The 17,195-nt window shown below is 45.3% G+C and overlaps 1 protein-coding gene across 3 annotated transcripts in view; it reads left to right on the top strand.

Moving 5' to 3' along the window:
- The window catches only part of CACNA2D4 (calcium voltage-gated channel auxiliary subunit alpha2delta 4), a 208,767-nt gene that overhangs the window by 39,987 nt on the left and 151,585 nt on the right, over positions 1-17,195 (top strand). For all 3 annotated transcript variants that reach the window (XM_077340036.1, XM_077340034.1, XM_077340035.1), the window contains exons 7-13: positions 1,084-1,144; positions 3,339-3,489; positions 7,672-7,746; positions 10,297-10,386; positions 13,835-13,948; positions 15,304-15,382; positions 16,580-16,713. In XM_077340036.1, coding sequence (XP_077196151.1) covers positions 1,084-1,144; positions 3,339-3,489; positions 7,672-7,746; positions 10,297-10,386; positions 13,835-13,948; positions 15,304-15,382; positions 16,580-16,713 — 704 coding nt within the window. The remainder of the gene's footprint in view (positions 1-1,083; positions 1,145-3,338; positions 3,490-7,671; positions 7,747-10,296; positions 10,387-13,834; positions 13,949-15,303; positions 15,383-16,579; positions 16,714-17,195) is intronic.

The raw sequence follows: 17,195 nt of genomic DNA, 5'->3' as shown, positions 1-17,195 counted from the left end.
GCAAGCCAGCCGGGCAGCCTCTGCCTGGGGACGCCGCTGTGGCTCAACAATCACATAGCCTCTTCTGAAGGTCCGCACTATGGGGGAGCCTAACACACAGGCTCGGTCTCCCCTGCAAAAGGATCTGCCCCATGTGCAACAACCACCAGCTGTGATGGAGATAAATAAAAGACATTCCGTAGACAATCCACATGCACCAAATCACGATATCAATGTACTGCAATAACAATGAAACACTGAATATGTCGACACTCTGAAAGATCCATGGAAGGGCAATCATTACAGCCAAGAGTTAGGGAGGGAGGGTGCCTATTTCTGCAGCTGGCACTGGGGAGAAAGAGGCTGGGAGTAGGCGTGCAGCCCATATATGGGCTTACCAGAATGCGGCCTAACAAGCCCTGTCTCTGAGCAGAACTCATGCAATGTATAGCCAGCTGCGTACACTGGGTGCCCCAGCCTCCTAGACATCTCCTCTCATCCCAGCACCGAGCCCTGTCCTTCTCGATCAGCCTCTAGTCCTCTGTGGCTGCAATCTTGTGGCCTCAGTAAGTTTCGGGCACATTTATTAGTGCTACATTTATTATATTTTATTACATTTGTATACCGCCCTCCCCTAAGGGTCAAGGTGGTTCACAAACAATGTAAGCAGAACAATACATCAAACTCAGTGATTATAATGAATGAAAGGTGACAGTAACAATAACTACAATAAACAGAGAAAATAACATTCTAACATAGTAACAATCTAACAGGACCATGGTTGGTCAGATCCGTCATGTGGGTTCAAGGGAGGGAGGTTCGGGGGCCCAGTAGATACTGGTAGTTCTGGTTGACCTCAACCAAATGCCTGGTGGAAGAGCTCCCTTTTGCAGACCCTGCGGAACTGTTTTAGTTGTGTTCGTTCTGAGATGCATCTGCTGATCCACTATTTAAGAGCAATGTTTAAAAATTGAGGAGAAAATACAAATGTATTGTACAGCTGTGGGAAGGACCTAGTCAAAAGCATCAAAACCTTTGCTGGCACGTTATTCTAGCATGCACCAGATCCTGGGAAACTTTTGTTTCATTTTGCTATCTCTTCAGGGATAAAATGGTTGCCAGATGAAAATGGTGTCCTCTCCTTTGACTGCAGGAATCGAGGCTGGTAAGACATTTTGAAAAACTTTACCCTTTGGTGTCATCTCGTCCCTTTTCATCTTCCATGTTCTGGAGATACTGGGATTCCCTCTACATCTTAATATGATTTGAAGAATCCTGCATTGGAAGGGTTTATGCCTTACTATACATTTTCTTTCTGTTGTAGGATGTACATGCTCCTCTTTTTTTGCTGAACTCATTCACCTGATCCTTGCATACCCTCCTAAATCTGAGCCCATAAGCATACAAGCAATGTGTTTGTATAGGTTGTGTCCATGTGAACTCCGCTCTACAAAGATGCAGGAAGATCTTATACATACACAACTGCATAGGATCTGTGCAGAAGTTTGAATAATATGTGTAGCAGGGCTGACATCAGTGTACGCTGAGGTGGGACAGCTTCTGGTGGGGCCCACTGCTGCTGACTAGGGCTCATTCTGCACAGGTTGGATAATGCACTTTAGAAGTAGATTTTCCTGTTTCGCACAGGAAAATCCTCCTGCAAAAGAACATTGAAAGCGCATTATTCAACCTGTGCAGAATGATATCCTTCTCCCACCTACTTGCTTGTGAGCATTCTATCACTCGTGCTCCCAGCTCTACACACTTTCTAGCATAGTAAGGGAAATGGCATTGTGGCATTTGTGAACAAGGGCAGTAAGAGGGTGTGACAGAAGGATGTCCAGGCATGCAGTCTGGTGGATACTCTCTAATCAGGGCCTTCCAAAAGCTAGAGCTAGCTCTGATCTGTAGGCTAGGGTTCAAACCAAATGAGTGCAGTTCAGAACAGACTTATCCCCTGCATTTGTTCCACCTACATGATTTCTGTTTGCACAGACTCACAACTGTTTTAGAGGATGCAGATTATAAGGGCTTAAGTATCTAAAGTTGCCCTCTCGCCAAACCTCTCAAATTAAGTACAGAAGAAGGCAACCAAGATAATTGGAGGGTTGGAGCACCTTCTCTATGAGGAAAGGCTGAAGAGTCTGGGACTTTTCAGTTTAGAAAAGAGATGAGCAAGGAATGGCATGATAGAGGTTTATAAAATTATGCATGTGAGTGTTGACAAAGAGACATTGTTCTCCCTCTGCCAATAGACTAGAACTCAAGGGCATCCAATGAAACTTATGGGTAGTAGGATCAAGATGGACAAAAGGAAATACTTCTTTACAGAGTGATTACAGTGTGGAATTCACTGCCAGAGGATGTAGTGATGGCCCCAGAAACAGACAATTTAATAAGGGGGTTAGATAGTTTCATGGGGCGGTTACTGTCAGTGGTTATTAGCCACGGTGACTGATTGAAACCTCCAGATTCAGAGGCAGCAAACATCTGAATAGTGGTGCCAAGAAGCAATATCAGGGGAAGACCTCGGCCTCTATGCTCTGTTGTTGGCCCTTCAGAGGAACTGGCTGGCCATTGTGAGAGACAAGATGCTGGACTAGATAGACCTTTGGTCTGATCCAGGAGGGACCTTATATTATGGTTCTTCTTTCCCACTTGTGGTTGCTTTAGATATCTTTAGGAACACTAAATTTCATTTATCCTTCATTTTATCCCTGTATCTTTAGAGAGAGAGAATGCTAAAATTGGTCCCTGTTCTTCCAGTATGTAGGTATATGTGTATAAAAAATGGCAGAAGCCAGAAACAAGATAATAGCTCTGAAGGGGAATGCAACGTGCACTGGCAGAAATGAAGAATAATGTAGTCCATTATGGTGCTAAACACCCTAATTAGCATGCATATAAAACTTATCTGCAGCAACTAGAAGCCATCCTTAATCTGTACTAAAATTTGCACCCCCCATAGCTGAACAAGGGAACTTTTAAACTTTGTTTGTAACCTGTTATAGTCCCCAAAACTCCCACTGCACGTATGATACGAAATCCTCAGGTTGTTCCCAAATGAAACATGAGAACTTTGTCCTAGATGGAGCCTAAACTGTGTAACTCTTCCCAAAATCAGAGGTGTTGTGTTAAATAACCAGCACAGTTTCAGTTGTGTCTTGGAGAGAGGCATAGCAATTTCCAAATTAAATAGGAAGGGAACTCATACCCTCTTGTGATTCCATTATGCCCTTAATATCAGCCACTCATAATTTCTTCAATCTAGGCTTCCTTGGCATGGTCAGAATTATCCTCCTTTCCCCACTTGCACATTCATTTGGCTTGTATTGTGTCACTTTCCTCTTCCTCCTCAGGTACATCCAGGCAGCCACGTCACCCAAAGATATTGTGATCGTTCTCGACATCAGTGGGAGCATGAAGGGCCTGCGAATGACCATTGCAAAACACACCATTGTCACCATTTTAGATACGCTGGGTGAAAACGACTTTGTCAATATCATTGCTGTGAGTGTAGCGTTTTCCTCTGTTGCCTCATCCTTTCTCAGAGTGAATAACTAGGTATTTAGTAGCCCTGGACAAGGGTTTTGGATTGTCAGTTCTCACTCCATCCAGTTTGCTTTCAGAAAGCTCCCTAATGAGCTGCAAACAGGGAAAGTACCCCCAAGACCTCTCCATGGTGCGTAAACAACATAGATGATCTTAGACAGATTGTGAGTGGACAGGAAGGGATGTGTCAGTGTTTGTCTCATGTGGTCCTTCCTTGCATACCCAGGGTATTGCTGATGGTAGGTGAATTTCCTCCAGGCCAGGCTAGATTTCTGGAGATTTTTGGTGTGTGTGTGGGAGATCACTTGGGCATGAAATTGGGGTCACCGTGGGTGGTCAGGTAGTCAGTTCCTGCAATGTGCAGGGGATTGGACTGGATGGCCCTGGAGGTCCCTTTCAACTCTATGATTCTATATCAGTCCTGCAAACCACATTAGTCTGCAGCAGAAAGATGTATGGAAGGCAGCAAAACAGTTCTTTCATTAAAAATGATTTATTAATAACCCATCAAAATGCATTTGTTAAAAACTGAATTTCCACTAAAATACTTTTTCTGTTGTTTAATTAATGTTAGGAAATCTGGGGGTACAGAAAAGAAAAGGGGAGAAAGTTATATGACATCATCATGTTTGTCAAAGACAATCATGTAGTACATTATGTATAGCAGTGGTCCCCAACCCCCGGTCCGGGGACCGGTGCCGGTCCTTGGATCAGTCGGTACCGGGCCGCAGCTCCTCCTTGTCCTCCCTGGCTGCTGCCTCAGGGGCTGCTCTGCCCCTCTGCTGCTGGCTCACCTTTGGTGCAGCACTGCACAGCTACTGCTGGCAGCACCCCCCAGCGGGCAACGGGAAGTCAGGGGCGCCAGCGGGAAAGCAAGTGGAGCAGGGGCTCAGGCACCGGCAGCGACGTCCCTCAGCAAAGGTCTACCCCCCCCACCGGACCTCAGTAAAATTGTCAAGCATTGACCGGTCCTCGGTGATAAAAAGGTTGGGGACCACTGATGTATAGAACGGAGAATATTTCCCCTTTCCTTCCTTATAACTGTACGTGTATTATCTATAAAACACAATAGTTCCTATTTCTGTTGAATACAAGTGTATCTCAACAGAACTGATGAATACATCAACTAAGTCAGAACTTTCAAACTTCATAACTAATTTATTTTGACTACAACACTAGTTTAATCTATTATATTAAATATAACATATTTTTACCACTTCTGCATATTCATCAGAACCTTAAATAGATAGTTAGGATATCGTGGTATAAAAGCAAGTCCGTTATATATCTCATATCAAGAACCCATTGGTATTTGAGATATTACACTTAGGGGGGGGAATCTTTTTTCTGATGACTGGTTTTCAGTAGTTCAGCCTTCAGAAAGAATTGCCTCAGGCCTTCAAAAAGGTTTCCATACTCCCTAAACCTGTTTTAGGCATTTCAGTTGGAAAGTTGTCTTCAAATTCTACTCCAAGTTCATCTCTGCTTGGGTTATCAATACCAGGAATTTGTAGTAGCTATTGAAAAAAAAGCTGTCAGATTTAGAGTTTGCTTTCAGATTGAGACTTCAAGCAGAGATGGACGGCATATTTACTACTGAGAGCAGGTCTCATTGGATTAAAAAGTGATAGGGCATGTACATTCCCTGCCTTTCAGAAAACCCGGAAAAGGGTCCAAATAGAAGCCAAAATGGATGTTACATTTGGCTCACGGCCACCTTAGGAACTTGTGGCCAGAGAGCAACTGTAAGTTCCCCAGGAGATCGCCAAACTGCATTTCTGCTACAACCTAACTAGGATCATTCCCCCTGTATCATTTGCCTCACTTGAAGTGGCCATTGGGGTCAACATGGGTCCATGTTCAATCTCCCAGCCATTTGCAGGGGACTGCAATCTTAGCTTTCAGGCAGGAACTTAGGAGAGAAGATTTCAGATACCCTTGTCCCAACCTACAAGGGGCTTTAAATTTCAAAACCTTAAATTGGGCTCAGGTGTGCATGGGAAACCAGTGTAAATGCTGTAGGATTGGGGTTACATGATCCGGGCAACTGGCCACAACCAGCAGTCTAGCTGCAGCCTCTGAACACTCTTCCAAGTGTAACAATAGCAATAACTTGTTTACATAGTCGACAGTCCGTGAAGAGGCAAGTGTTAAAACAGAACAATTAGTTACCCTTCTTCTTGCTGAGGAGGACATGCTCGTTACTGAAAAATGGGCAACGTTTTTCAAGTAGCCGGTGAGATAAGGTCCCAGGTGGTGATATCACTACGGATCAAATTTTAATAATTGCTGAGTTCTCCTGAGCAGTCTGGCACCATGGCCAAAAATGAAGCAATTACAGTCCCTCTCCCTTATAATAATTGCAAAATAGTAGAACAAGGGATAAAGTATTTGTTATCCCTGGGCCACGAGGACATGATCTATCATTTAAAGAGCTGTGCTTATAGCGACCCTCAGGAATTGGTGATGGCAAGACATTACAGTTGCTAAAGTCAAAGCTCCCCTATATTTTGGAATACTTTAGGCACTTAAAATGCCTGCACATTTCTTAGGTAATGGAAAATTTTGGTCCAACATCTACATGCCAAGGTGTTACAGAACCTTTCCTTGATTAATGTCTAGGCTTATTTGAGATTGTAAGACTCAGGGAGAAAATCCTACACTGTTCATTTGTGTGTGTCCATTATAATTTTCTTCCATTTACTCATAAATGCATCTTTCAGCACTAGAAAGACAAAATTAGAAGTCGGATTGCTATAGCAGTTAGCCAGAACTTTATGACTAGTGATCCTTGCTGCAATTGTTACTGAACATCTCTGGGCTTGTTACTGTGACTGTTACACATTGAGAGAGTCTGAGGCGTAGGTTATTTGCTTCTTGGCAAAACTGATTGATTCTCTGTTTCCAACCAGGAGATAAGTAGAATCCTAGAGCTGGAAGGGGCCATGCAGGCCATCCAGTCCAACCCCCACTCAGTGCAGAATCAGCCTGAAGCTTCCATGAAAAGTATCTTTCCAGAAACTGCTTGAAGACTGCTAGTGAGGGGGAGATCACCACCTACTTAGGCAGCCCATTCCACTGCTGAACTACTCTGACCATGACATTTCTCCCCCTGATATCTAGCTGATACTGTTCTCCATGTGGTTTAAACCCATGACTGGGGGTTCCTATCCTCTGCTGCCAACAGGAACCTTTCCCTGCCCTCCTCCAAGTGACAACCTTTCAGATACTTAAAGAGGGCTATTATGTCCCCTCTCAACCTCCTCTTCTCCAGGCTGAATGTTCCCAGGTCCCGCAGCCTTTCCTTGTAGGTCTTGGTCCCCAGGCCCTGGATCATACTCATTGCTCTCCTCTGCATGCTTTCAATTTTGTCCACATCCCTTTGAATTCAGACATCCAGAACTGCACACAGGATTCCAGATGTGTTTATTTTTAATTCCAGGAGAACTCCAGGCCCCTCCTGGATGCTGGCAACTCCATTCCCAGCAGTTCTTCCTCATCATTATCATCCTTTAAAAAAAAGGCAATTGACAAAGTATATTGACTCCCCAGTCCTCCTCCACATGCAAGCAGCTGGGTGACCTTAGGCTAGTTACCATTCTCTTAGGGTTGTTCTCATAGAGATTTTTTTATTGAAGCTCTTTCAGCTATCTCACAGGGTGTCTGTTGTGGGGAGAGGAAGGGAAAGGTGTTTGTAAGCTGCTTTGGGGTGCCTTCAGCTACTGAAAATTGGGGTATAAAAACACAGCAGTTCATCTTCATCTTCATCATCTTCTGCTGCTGAAAAGCAGCCTAGGTTTTACCGCAGTTCTGAGACAGAGCAAGAGATACAGGATGTAATGCCTTCATGTGTGAGTGAGTGTGTGTGTGTGTTACGTGCCATCAAGTTATAAAATTAAGGAGTTCAGAAGATGGGACTTCGGCAATCCTTTCAAATTACATTTTGTCCCAAACCCATCACCACCACCCTGCTTGAAAGATCTGTTTGAATATTATTGATTTGCAGTCAAACCACCTATTTACTAGAGCCATTGCACCTCAAAACGTGCCCTGTACATTTGAACCCTGATGTTGCACAACGGGAATGCAAGTTGCTGCTCATGTTTTTGTGGTTCTGATTTCCCCCCTTTGTTTTTGCAGTACAATGATTATGTTCATTACATTGAACCCTGTTTTAAGGGCATCCTTGTTCAAGCAGACCGAGATAATAGAGAGGTGAGTAGCTTGGAGGGATACATTCATGCATATTATCGTCTTTGTTTAAAAAGCTAATAAAGGTAAAGGTAAAGGTATCCCCTGTGCAAGCACCGAGTCATGTCTGACCCTTGGGGTGACGCCCTCTAGCGTTTTCATGGCAGACTCAATACGGGGTGGTTTGCCAGTGCCTTCCCCAGTCATTACCGTTTACCCCCCAGCAAGCTGGGTACTCATTTTACCGACCTCGGAAGGATGGAAGGCTGAGTCAACCTTGAGCCGGCTGCTGGGATTGAACTCCCAGCCTTATGGGCAAAGCTTTCAGACGGCTGCCTTACCACTCTGCGCCACAAGAGGCTCATAAAAAGCTAATAAATGCTGGCAAATAGTACTGCTGCAGGCCTGACACTTTCCTTCACTCTAAATCTGAATAGAGCTGGTACTGACCAGGAGACTAGTCTAGCAGTCTTCCAGAGGCCACTGATCTTCTATTGGGGGGATTGTGATTCGCAACATTTTCCCTTTTTTTGATTTAGGTCAGTGGTTCTCAACTTTCCTAATGCTGCGACCCTTTAAATACAGTTCCTCATGTTGTACTGACCCCCCCCCCCAACCATAAAATTATGCAAGTGTTCTTTCACAGAAATTAAACTAAAACTGACCAATGGAGTGAAGATCCATTGTCCATGATTGTCTATAAATTGGTTATAAATTGTATATAAATTGGTGGGCGCCTTCAGGAGGAGCGGCAACAGTGCCGATGTCCCCCAACCCCCCCCGCCAAGCTGCTCGCCCTGCCGCGACCCTTGTGAAAGGTCGTTCGACCCACAAAGGGGTCCCGACTTCTAGGTTGAGAACCACCGATTTAGGTGTTTTTAAGTGAGGTTGAAAAAATGAAGAGAGAAGTCAGAGTAAGACAGAAACTCTAATGCCATGGGTACATTCAATGGCCATGGCTTTTATTTATTTATTTTATTTTATTTATATTTATATACCGCCCTCCCCGGTGGCTCAGGGCGGTTTACATTGAAGTTATGAACCATACATGAAACAATCTTAGTTTATTATCATACAATAATATTAACAACAGTGGTTGTAACTGTATAACAATATAATATAACAGCACAACAATGCAACAGTGCAATGGCACAACAGGTCCAGAGCGCTCTGGTGGAGTTCTGTGGGGAGGGGAGGAGCAGGGGCCCTTCATTCGCTGTTGGTTATGTCTGGTCTCAACCAAATGCCTGGCGGAAGAGCTCCTTTTTGCAGGCCCCGCAGAACTGTTTAAGCTCTGTCATGGCCCTGATCTTCTCTGGGAGCTCATTCCATGGGTTGGGGGCCAGGACAGAGAATGCTCTGGCCCTGGTTGAGGCCAGGCGGACTTCTTTAGGGCCGGTACCGGTCCGTATATCAGTCGGTACGGGGCCATGGCTCCTTTTCATCCTCCTCCCCATCTGCTGCCTCGGTGGCTGCCCTGCCACTCTGCCGCCAGCTCACCTTTGGTGCTCTCTAGTGGCCGCCATGGCTGGGGCTCCCCCTCAGTGTGGCACTGTGCAGCTACTGCTGGCAGCGCCCCCCAGCGGGCAGCGGGAAGTCAGGGGCACCGGCAGGAAAGCAAGTGGAGCAGGGGCTCAGGCAGCGGCATCCCTCGGCAAAAGTCTACCCCCCTCCACTGGGCCTCAGTAAAATTGACCAATCCCCGGTGATAAAAAGGTTGGGGACTACTGCTCTAGACCAAGGTATGGTCCCAAGGGTGTCCCTTTAGAATCTTGGGCTCTTTTTTTTTGCTTAAAGGTAAAGGTAAAGGTATCCCCTCTGCAAGCACCGGGTCATGTCTGACCCTTGGGGTGACACCCTCCAGCATTTTCATGGCAGACTCAATAAGGGGTGGTTTGCCAGTGCCTTCCCCAGTCATTACCGTTTTACCCCCCAGCAAGCTGGGTACTCATTTTACCGACCTCGGAAGGATGGAAGGCTGAGTCAACCTTGAGCCGGCTGCTGGGATTGAACTCCCAGCCTCATGGGCAAAGCTTTCAGACAGCTGCCTTACCACTCTGCGCCACAAGAGGCTTTTTTTTTTTTTTTGCTTAGGCCCGGTGAAAGAAAATAGTGATGCTGCAACCTTTCTAAAGATATAACTTATATGCATCTATATCCAATACACAGTTTTGCTTTAAGATGCAAAATGGCCTGTACGGTAATCCTATTGGTTCAAAACAGAAGACATACCAGTTTCCTTTTTTCTTCAAGGCTTTACTGGGGGAAGTAGAACTGCTCTTTGAAGTACCTTATTGATAGCCTTGGCTTGTACTGTAATCCACCAGTTCAGATGTAGGCAGACAATTCTGGGAGATCCTTTGTAGGTTTTTTCAAAGCAAGAGATGAACAGAGGTGGATTACCCTTGGTGGTCTCCCATCAAAGAACTTAGGTTTGACCCTGCTTAGCTTCTGAGATCTGCCAAGAGCAGGCTTACCTGGGCCATCAGGGTATAACAGAATTTTGTTGGCCCAGTATTATTCTCTGTTTTATGCTCCCACCCACTGTTTCAACACACTTTCTTGTTTGCCTAGCACTTTAAGCAGCTGGTGGATGAGCTACAAGCAAAAGGCGTAGGGACGGTGAACAAGGCTCTGGTAGAATCCTTCAAAATTCTGAGGGAGGTAAGAATTTGTGTGGGTCTGTGATATTTCTCTCTGTGTGTCTCTTCTGTTTCCCTCTCTAAGCACATGCTTCCTCCCTCCTGTGCCCCAGAGCATTGTGGGGATTACAGCAACGCAACAAAGGAGAAGGAAATTCTCTTGTTAACTGACACAAACCATCTGTGACAGCGCCAAAAGCTGCTGATGAGCGCATTGCTTGAGAAACCGCAACAATGACAGTGACACATTTAGACGTGGCTATTTTGGGAGCCTTGCTTTCTATATTGTGTACGTATTTATTAGGTCCTTGACTTAAGATAGCAGTGGAGGTGACATGGCTGTGACCAAAAAAAAAATGACTTATAAATGTGTTTTTTGGTGTCAAAACCATGTAGCTGGAAACTGAACGACGATGGGGTTCTCAAGAAAAAACGTGACCCCTTAAGATCAGGCTGTTGATTCTTGACTCACCCAGAACTCTTACTTCGTTAGTGACAATACTATTGAGTTAAGTCTGGCCTTGAATCAGAATGTCATCCTTCATGTTTCAGCAATGTGTCAATCCTTCCGTGGTTCGAGGGGGGAAATGAATGATGAGGTTGGCTTGCCAACTGACAGGAGAGGTGAGGAGGGCAGCGCTGAAGCAGCGCGATGGAGAGCAAATGAGAGCCTCTCAAAGCTGAAAGGCTTCAGATAACTTAATTAAATGGAACATAATCTCCACGTAGAATTGACTGGCACAGATAGAAAAAAAATGAAGCACTTGCCTGGTGTTGCATAAATGGAGTGACTGGATCTGCTGGGCTTTGCGCTGATATGATTTACCCACGTTGCGGCTCAGTGGTAGAGCATTGGCTTGGTGTTGAGGGAGTTCCAGGTTCGATCCCTGCCATCTCCAGTTAGAAGATTAAATGGAAAGACCTCTGCCTGAGACCGTGGAGTGTTGCTCCTAGTCTGAGTTGACAATATAGCCAGGGGCAGTCAAACGGCGGCCCTCCAGATGTCCATGGACTACAATTCCCATGAGCCCCAGGGGCTCATGGGAATTGTAGACCATGGACATCTGGAGGGCCGCCGTTTGACTGCCCCTGAATAGACTTTGCTAGATCGAGGGTCTGGTTCAGTATAAGGCAGCTTCATGTCACCAAAGAGATTTAAAATCTTCAGACCAAAATCTGCTCAGGGTCCCAGGACTCAAGGAGATTAAATTGGCCTCAACCAGGGCCAGGGTTCTTTTGGCCTTGACCCTAGACTGGTGGAAGGCTCTGTTGAATGAGTTCAGAACCTTAATTGGTTCTGCTGGGACTGTAAAACGGAGCTGTTCCATTTTATCTGTTTTAGTTGAGGCCGAAATAACGTCTGAAAGCACTGGCCTCCCTGGCGGAAATCCACCTAATTAAGCTACATTTGTTAAAGCTAAAAGGTCTTATGGCCCTCCTCCTGCCTCTTCTCTCAGGACAGAGAAAATGGGGAAATAATTTAGAATAGCTTAATGTTTCTAATTAACTGATTAAACTAAATTATATTTTATCCTAGTCATGTTTTTTTTGTTGCAATCTGCTGTGACTCGCCAAAGAAAGCAGAAAATAAATGCAAATATCAATAAAATAATTGTGTTTGTGAGTTTTGTACCCCCAGCAAACCACTAGGTATGGAGAGACCACTGTTTCTGCACTGGGGGCTTTGTGCCAATCTGCAGGCTGGAGTTTGTGCCAGGGCAGGTTGTCTCAGTTCTTCCTGCTCCCGCAAGGGAGCATCTGACCTGGTGTACCTCATCAGCCTCGTATTTGTGCTCCTGCATGGGTGCCAGGGCAGTGAAGTTCCAGGTGTGCAGGTTTCACTAGCCGTGAGCTTTCGAGTGCAAGCCTGAATAAATCTTTGTTGGTCAAAGGTGCTACTGGACTCTGATTCTATTGTGCTACTTCAGACCAACACGGCGACCCATTTGAATCTATTGTTTAAGTACAGGAAAGCTGCATTAGTAAGAGAAAGGGAAAAATATTTGCTTCCCACAGAACTAAGGGCCATTTCCCACGGCTTAAAAATAGCACAATGGTTGCTAATTGAAAACGCTACTAATTTGGCATTACCCACGACGTCGTAGACAATCTGCAACACTCCTGAAACCGATCAGCAATAAGCGCTTCGTTTTAGCGCTTTCAGGGGAATCCAGAAAAGTGGATTCACCCTCCGGATAGCGATACACTCCTGCAACCAATCTGCAACACTAGCGCTAAAGACCTGTGCGTTACCATTGTTGCGGGTTCTTCAAAGTCCCTCCTCCTGAGCCTGTCATCCAAACTTCCGGCGAAGCGATCGCCATTTTTTTTTCTCGGAGCGAGCGGGGATAAACGCACCGGCGAGCCTCTTTCTGTTTAGAGGCTTCCCTGGCTTCATTCCTTCACCTTTAGTCACTAAGCACAAACCACATAAAAGCCCGTTTGCTGAAATAAAGTCCCTTTATTTTTTACACATTAATTCAGCCCAAAATCGGGGCCGTGAGAGGGGGGGGAGATTTTTTTTTTATCACTCGAGCCAGCGTGCAAACGATCATACAATCAAACGACAGCTCACATTAGGCAGCTGGATGGGTCTCTCCAGTGCAAGGAATCTACGTGGATTCGTTGCTATGGGTCTGTTTTTTTTTTTTTTTAAACCTTTCTTAAAGGGAAAGGGGCTGTTTGGGAGCATGCTAACGGCTGCCCATTGGCTGCTTGATGGCCAGGGGCAGGACGAGCTTGGCAATAGCGCTTCCTTTCTAGCGATTTCTGCCGAGACCGGAAGCCTGTGGGAAACGCTAAAAAACGCAACTGATTCCACTACAAAGCCAGGTGTGCAAAACGACGAATTCCACTATTTTAAATGGCGATTTTTCATTCCGCAAACAATTTGCAACAAAGATCCCTGTGCGAAAAGGCCCTGAATGTCCTGGCCATTTAGTTTGTTCTGTCTGCTGACTTTCATTTATGGCTGATACTTAGAAATCAAGTATATTTCTGCTGCTTTCCCTTTAATGCACTGTTTTTTTGTGTAAAGGTAAAGGTAAAGGTATCCCCTGTGCAAGCACCGAGTCATGGCTGACCCTTGGGGTGACACACTCCAGCGTTTTCATGGCAGACTCAATACGGGGTGGTTTGCCAGGGCCTTCCCCAGTCATTACCGTTTACCCCCCAGCAAGCTGGGTACTCATTTTACCGACCTCGGAAGGATGGAAGGCTGAGTCAACCTTGAGCCGACTGCTGGGATTGAACTCCCAGCCTCATGGGCAAAGCTTTCAGACAGCTGCCTTACCACTCTGCGCCACAAGAGGCGTGTAAATTTGTGTAAATGCATGCATAAATCTTAGGAAAAAGGAGTTCACAAAATGGGCTTTTTGGGGTGTGGGGGGGCATGATAGAAGTCTAAAAATAAGATAAAGAAATGTATCCCTCTGTACAGTTCCCTCACTGCGATTCAATTCTGTTCGTAGTTCAGAGATGAAGGTCAAGGAGGCCTTTGTAACCAAGCCATTATGCTGATTACGGACGGAGCCATGGAAGATTATGAATTTGTGTTTGAAAAATACAACTGGCCCGATCGCAAGGTTTGTTTCCAACAAGACAAATGAATCAAACAAAATAGCTGTGTTGGTATAACTCAAACAAGGGCTACCAAGCCACGTCCAATAGCCTGAGTATCACAGAGATGTGAACAGTACAGGGTGCAATCCCTCCAAAGTAAGAACTGTTTTCTCAATGAAGCTTACTCCTGGGGAAGTGTTCTTCGGATTGCAGCCTGATTTCGCTTGGGATTGCTAGTTGAATGGTTTTGTTTGTGTTCAGCAGAGGAAATAACTCTGGTAAGTGATCCAAGAAGGGTGTTTGCAACATGAGACTTGGCTGGCATTCGGAAGGAGAAAAGACAAGATGCCTTTTAAGTCCTTCAGCTGTCATTTTGGTAAATGTATTATGGAACCAAGATAGCCTGGAGGCTGCAGCTTGAAATAGCTCTAGGATGGAATAACACCAGTCTGTTTCCTTTGTCCACATGTCTTACTCACAATGCAAAAGACAACATAAAATGGTTATTTCCCTCTTTGGATCAAAACATATCTGTTGCTGTTGTTGTTGTTATTGTTGTTGTTGTTGTTAGATTTATTTCCCACCACCCCCCGTAGGCTCGTGACGGGTAATAATAGTCTTCATCCCATTAAAATACCCATTAAAAGACTTTAAAATAATCCCAACATGGCGGAAAAAACTCTCATTATTCCTCCCACCCCCTGCTATCAGAGTGGCAGGGAAGGATGGGGAGGAGATATAACCAGCTAGACCCAAGGAAACATGACTCTGTATTATTGTGGTAGAAACCTTTGAGCATCAAAGCTGCCTCCGTCAGATACCGGCAGAGCTTCAACTCTCAAAAGTTAATATCCTGAAAAATCTTATGGGCTAACCTGCAGAAACGCTCTTCTTAGGAATGTAATTAGGATGTAGCTGTACTTGCAGGAGACAGGGGGTTGGAATTGCATGGTGCAACAACAGGGCATAGTGGTTTGATTATGGGTAATATGTGATTCTCCTGCGACGGGTGTTTCAGCTGAGGTGGTGGAGCTGGGGAGGAGAGATATTTTGATCCCATGCAAGTAGTAGGCAGGTAGTTCTGAGTTCCTGCATTGTGCAGGGGGTCGGACTAGATGACCCTGGAGGTCTCTTCCAACTGTGATTCTGTGGATGCATTTCACCATTTCAAAACTAATATTAGCAGGGAATTATTGTGAACGGGATTTCCTCAATGCAGTTTTTACAGTGAGACGAGACGCAATTTGCAGCTGCTCAGCGTGTAAAATAAACAACTGCATTTCTTTCTTATTTTTACAGCCGTGCAGTAGAGGCATTTTGCTTTTATGTTGAGTAAGAAAGGTACCTGTATTTCAGCATCTGTGCTCTTGTGTCACAGGTCCGTGTTTTTACGTATCTTATTGGGAGGGAAGTCAGCTTTGCCCAAAATGTGAAGTGGATAGCATGTAACAACAAAGGTAAAGACCAGTCCTTTATTTAATCATTTGGTGGATGTCATTTATTATAACTGGACTACAACCTCCCATTTGTCCAACTGCAAGTTTGGTTTAAGTCTGTAGAGCCCCGAGAAAGCCACGGAACCTCAGCTTCATTAAACGTCATGGTTGCACAATGTGGTCACATTGATTCCAGTAATACACTAGCACTATTGTCTGGCATCCTTTTCACATGGTGCATTTTAGCATGATCACTTCTGCTGCCAGTGTGTCTAGTATACACCGCAACAAGGTGTATCAGCCTTAACAAGGGCCAGGGCCTTTTCAGTCCTGGCTCCCACCTGATGGAATGAGCTCCCTGAAGAGATCAGTGTCCTGCCCGAACTCCCACAATTCCGCAGGGCCTGGCGTTTGCTTGAGGCCTCAAATCATCTACAGGTTCCTCCCCCCCAGTCCGAGAGGTCAAACCTACCTAGGGATTGTCAATGTTACTGCTTTGTTGAAATGGTGTTCTGGTTGGTATGTTATATCATGATTGTTATCCATTATATTGTTATACGTTCTATGTAAATGTTCTACAAAGCTTTATGTAAACCACCCAGAGCCGTATGGAAGGGGCGGTATAAAAATCCAAATAAATAAATAAAATAGCATCTGGGTGCCTGTCACTCGTCACCACTTGTGAACATGTAGAAGAAGAAGAAGAGTTGGTTCTTATATGCCGCTTTTCCCTACCCAAAGGAGGCTCAAAGCGGCTTACAGTCGCCTTCCCATTCCTCTCCCCACAACAGACACCCTGTGGGGTGGGTGAGGCTGAAAGAGCCCTGATATTCCTGCTCGGTCATAACAGCTTTATCAGTGCCGTGGCGAGCCCAAGGTCACCCAGCTGGCTGCATGTGGGGGAGCGCAGAATCGAACCCGGCATGCCAGATTAGAAGTCCGCACTCCTAACCACTACACCAAACTAGCATTTAATCACCTGAAACTGTATAAATTGGAAATTCAGCCAACACGGGTCCCGTTGGGTTTCCAAGTGGACAGCCACTGGTACATCCAAGATTTCTGGGGTGTTCAGAGCTCCATTGCCTACATGCACAGAGGATTCCACCCCCAATCCATTCCTCAGTAGTCTGCAGAATTCAGTTCCATTCTTTGTGTTTTCTAGTGCAAGTAAGTTAACTCTATTTTGTTGGGATTTCTTCATTTGTGTGATGTTAGGCTATTACACACAAATCTCCACTTTGGCTGACGTCCAGGAGAATGTAATGGAATACTTGCACGTGCTCAGTCGGCCGATGGTTATCAATCATGACCACGATATCATATGGACTGAAGCCTACATGGACAGTGCGGTAAGTTTTTTGCACTAAGCCACAAGCAGGCAGACTCTAAAGGCTGAGGGTGGATGAAGGACAAAGGTGCCTCTTAGGCAGACCTCATCTGTCTTCACCTGCAATGTCCTTGAGCTCCCCCATGAACGAAGGGTTCAGATCAAATCGCATAGGCACAGCACGAGTTAAGTAGTGCTTCTGCCTCCCGTGAACTCTGCAGAGACGCCGTATAAGGGATTACCCACAGCAAAAGAGATTAGTTTCAGTTTAGGAAATGGGTCACTGAGCCTCCAGTCCAGTGGGGCTACAGCAGTACAGACTCTTAACTGCTACACAGAGAGAAAATGGACTTGTTTTGAAGGTGTCAAGCAAGGTCTGTGATAACTGTGGCCAAGAATCTAAAGAAGGGGACATGTTTAAAGGGGAGAAAACCACACAGGGAAGACAAAGGTTTGCTTTGTCGTCATCGTTGTTCAATGCAGCAGTTTTTAGATAAGCAGCTT

This window comes from Paroedura picta, chromosome 5, assembly GCF_049243985.1.
Source record: "Paroedura picta isolate Pp20150507F chromosome 5, Ppicta_v3.0, whole genome shotgun sequence".
Classification (NCBI taxonomy): domain Eukaryota; kingdom Metazoa; phylum Chordata; class Lepidosauria; order Squamata; family Gekkonidae; genus Paroedura; species Paroedura picta.
This window is presented reverse-complemented; position numbering and strand designations above follow the sequence as displayed.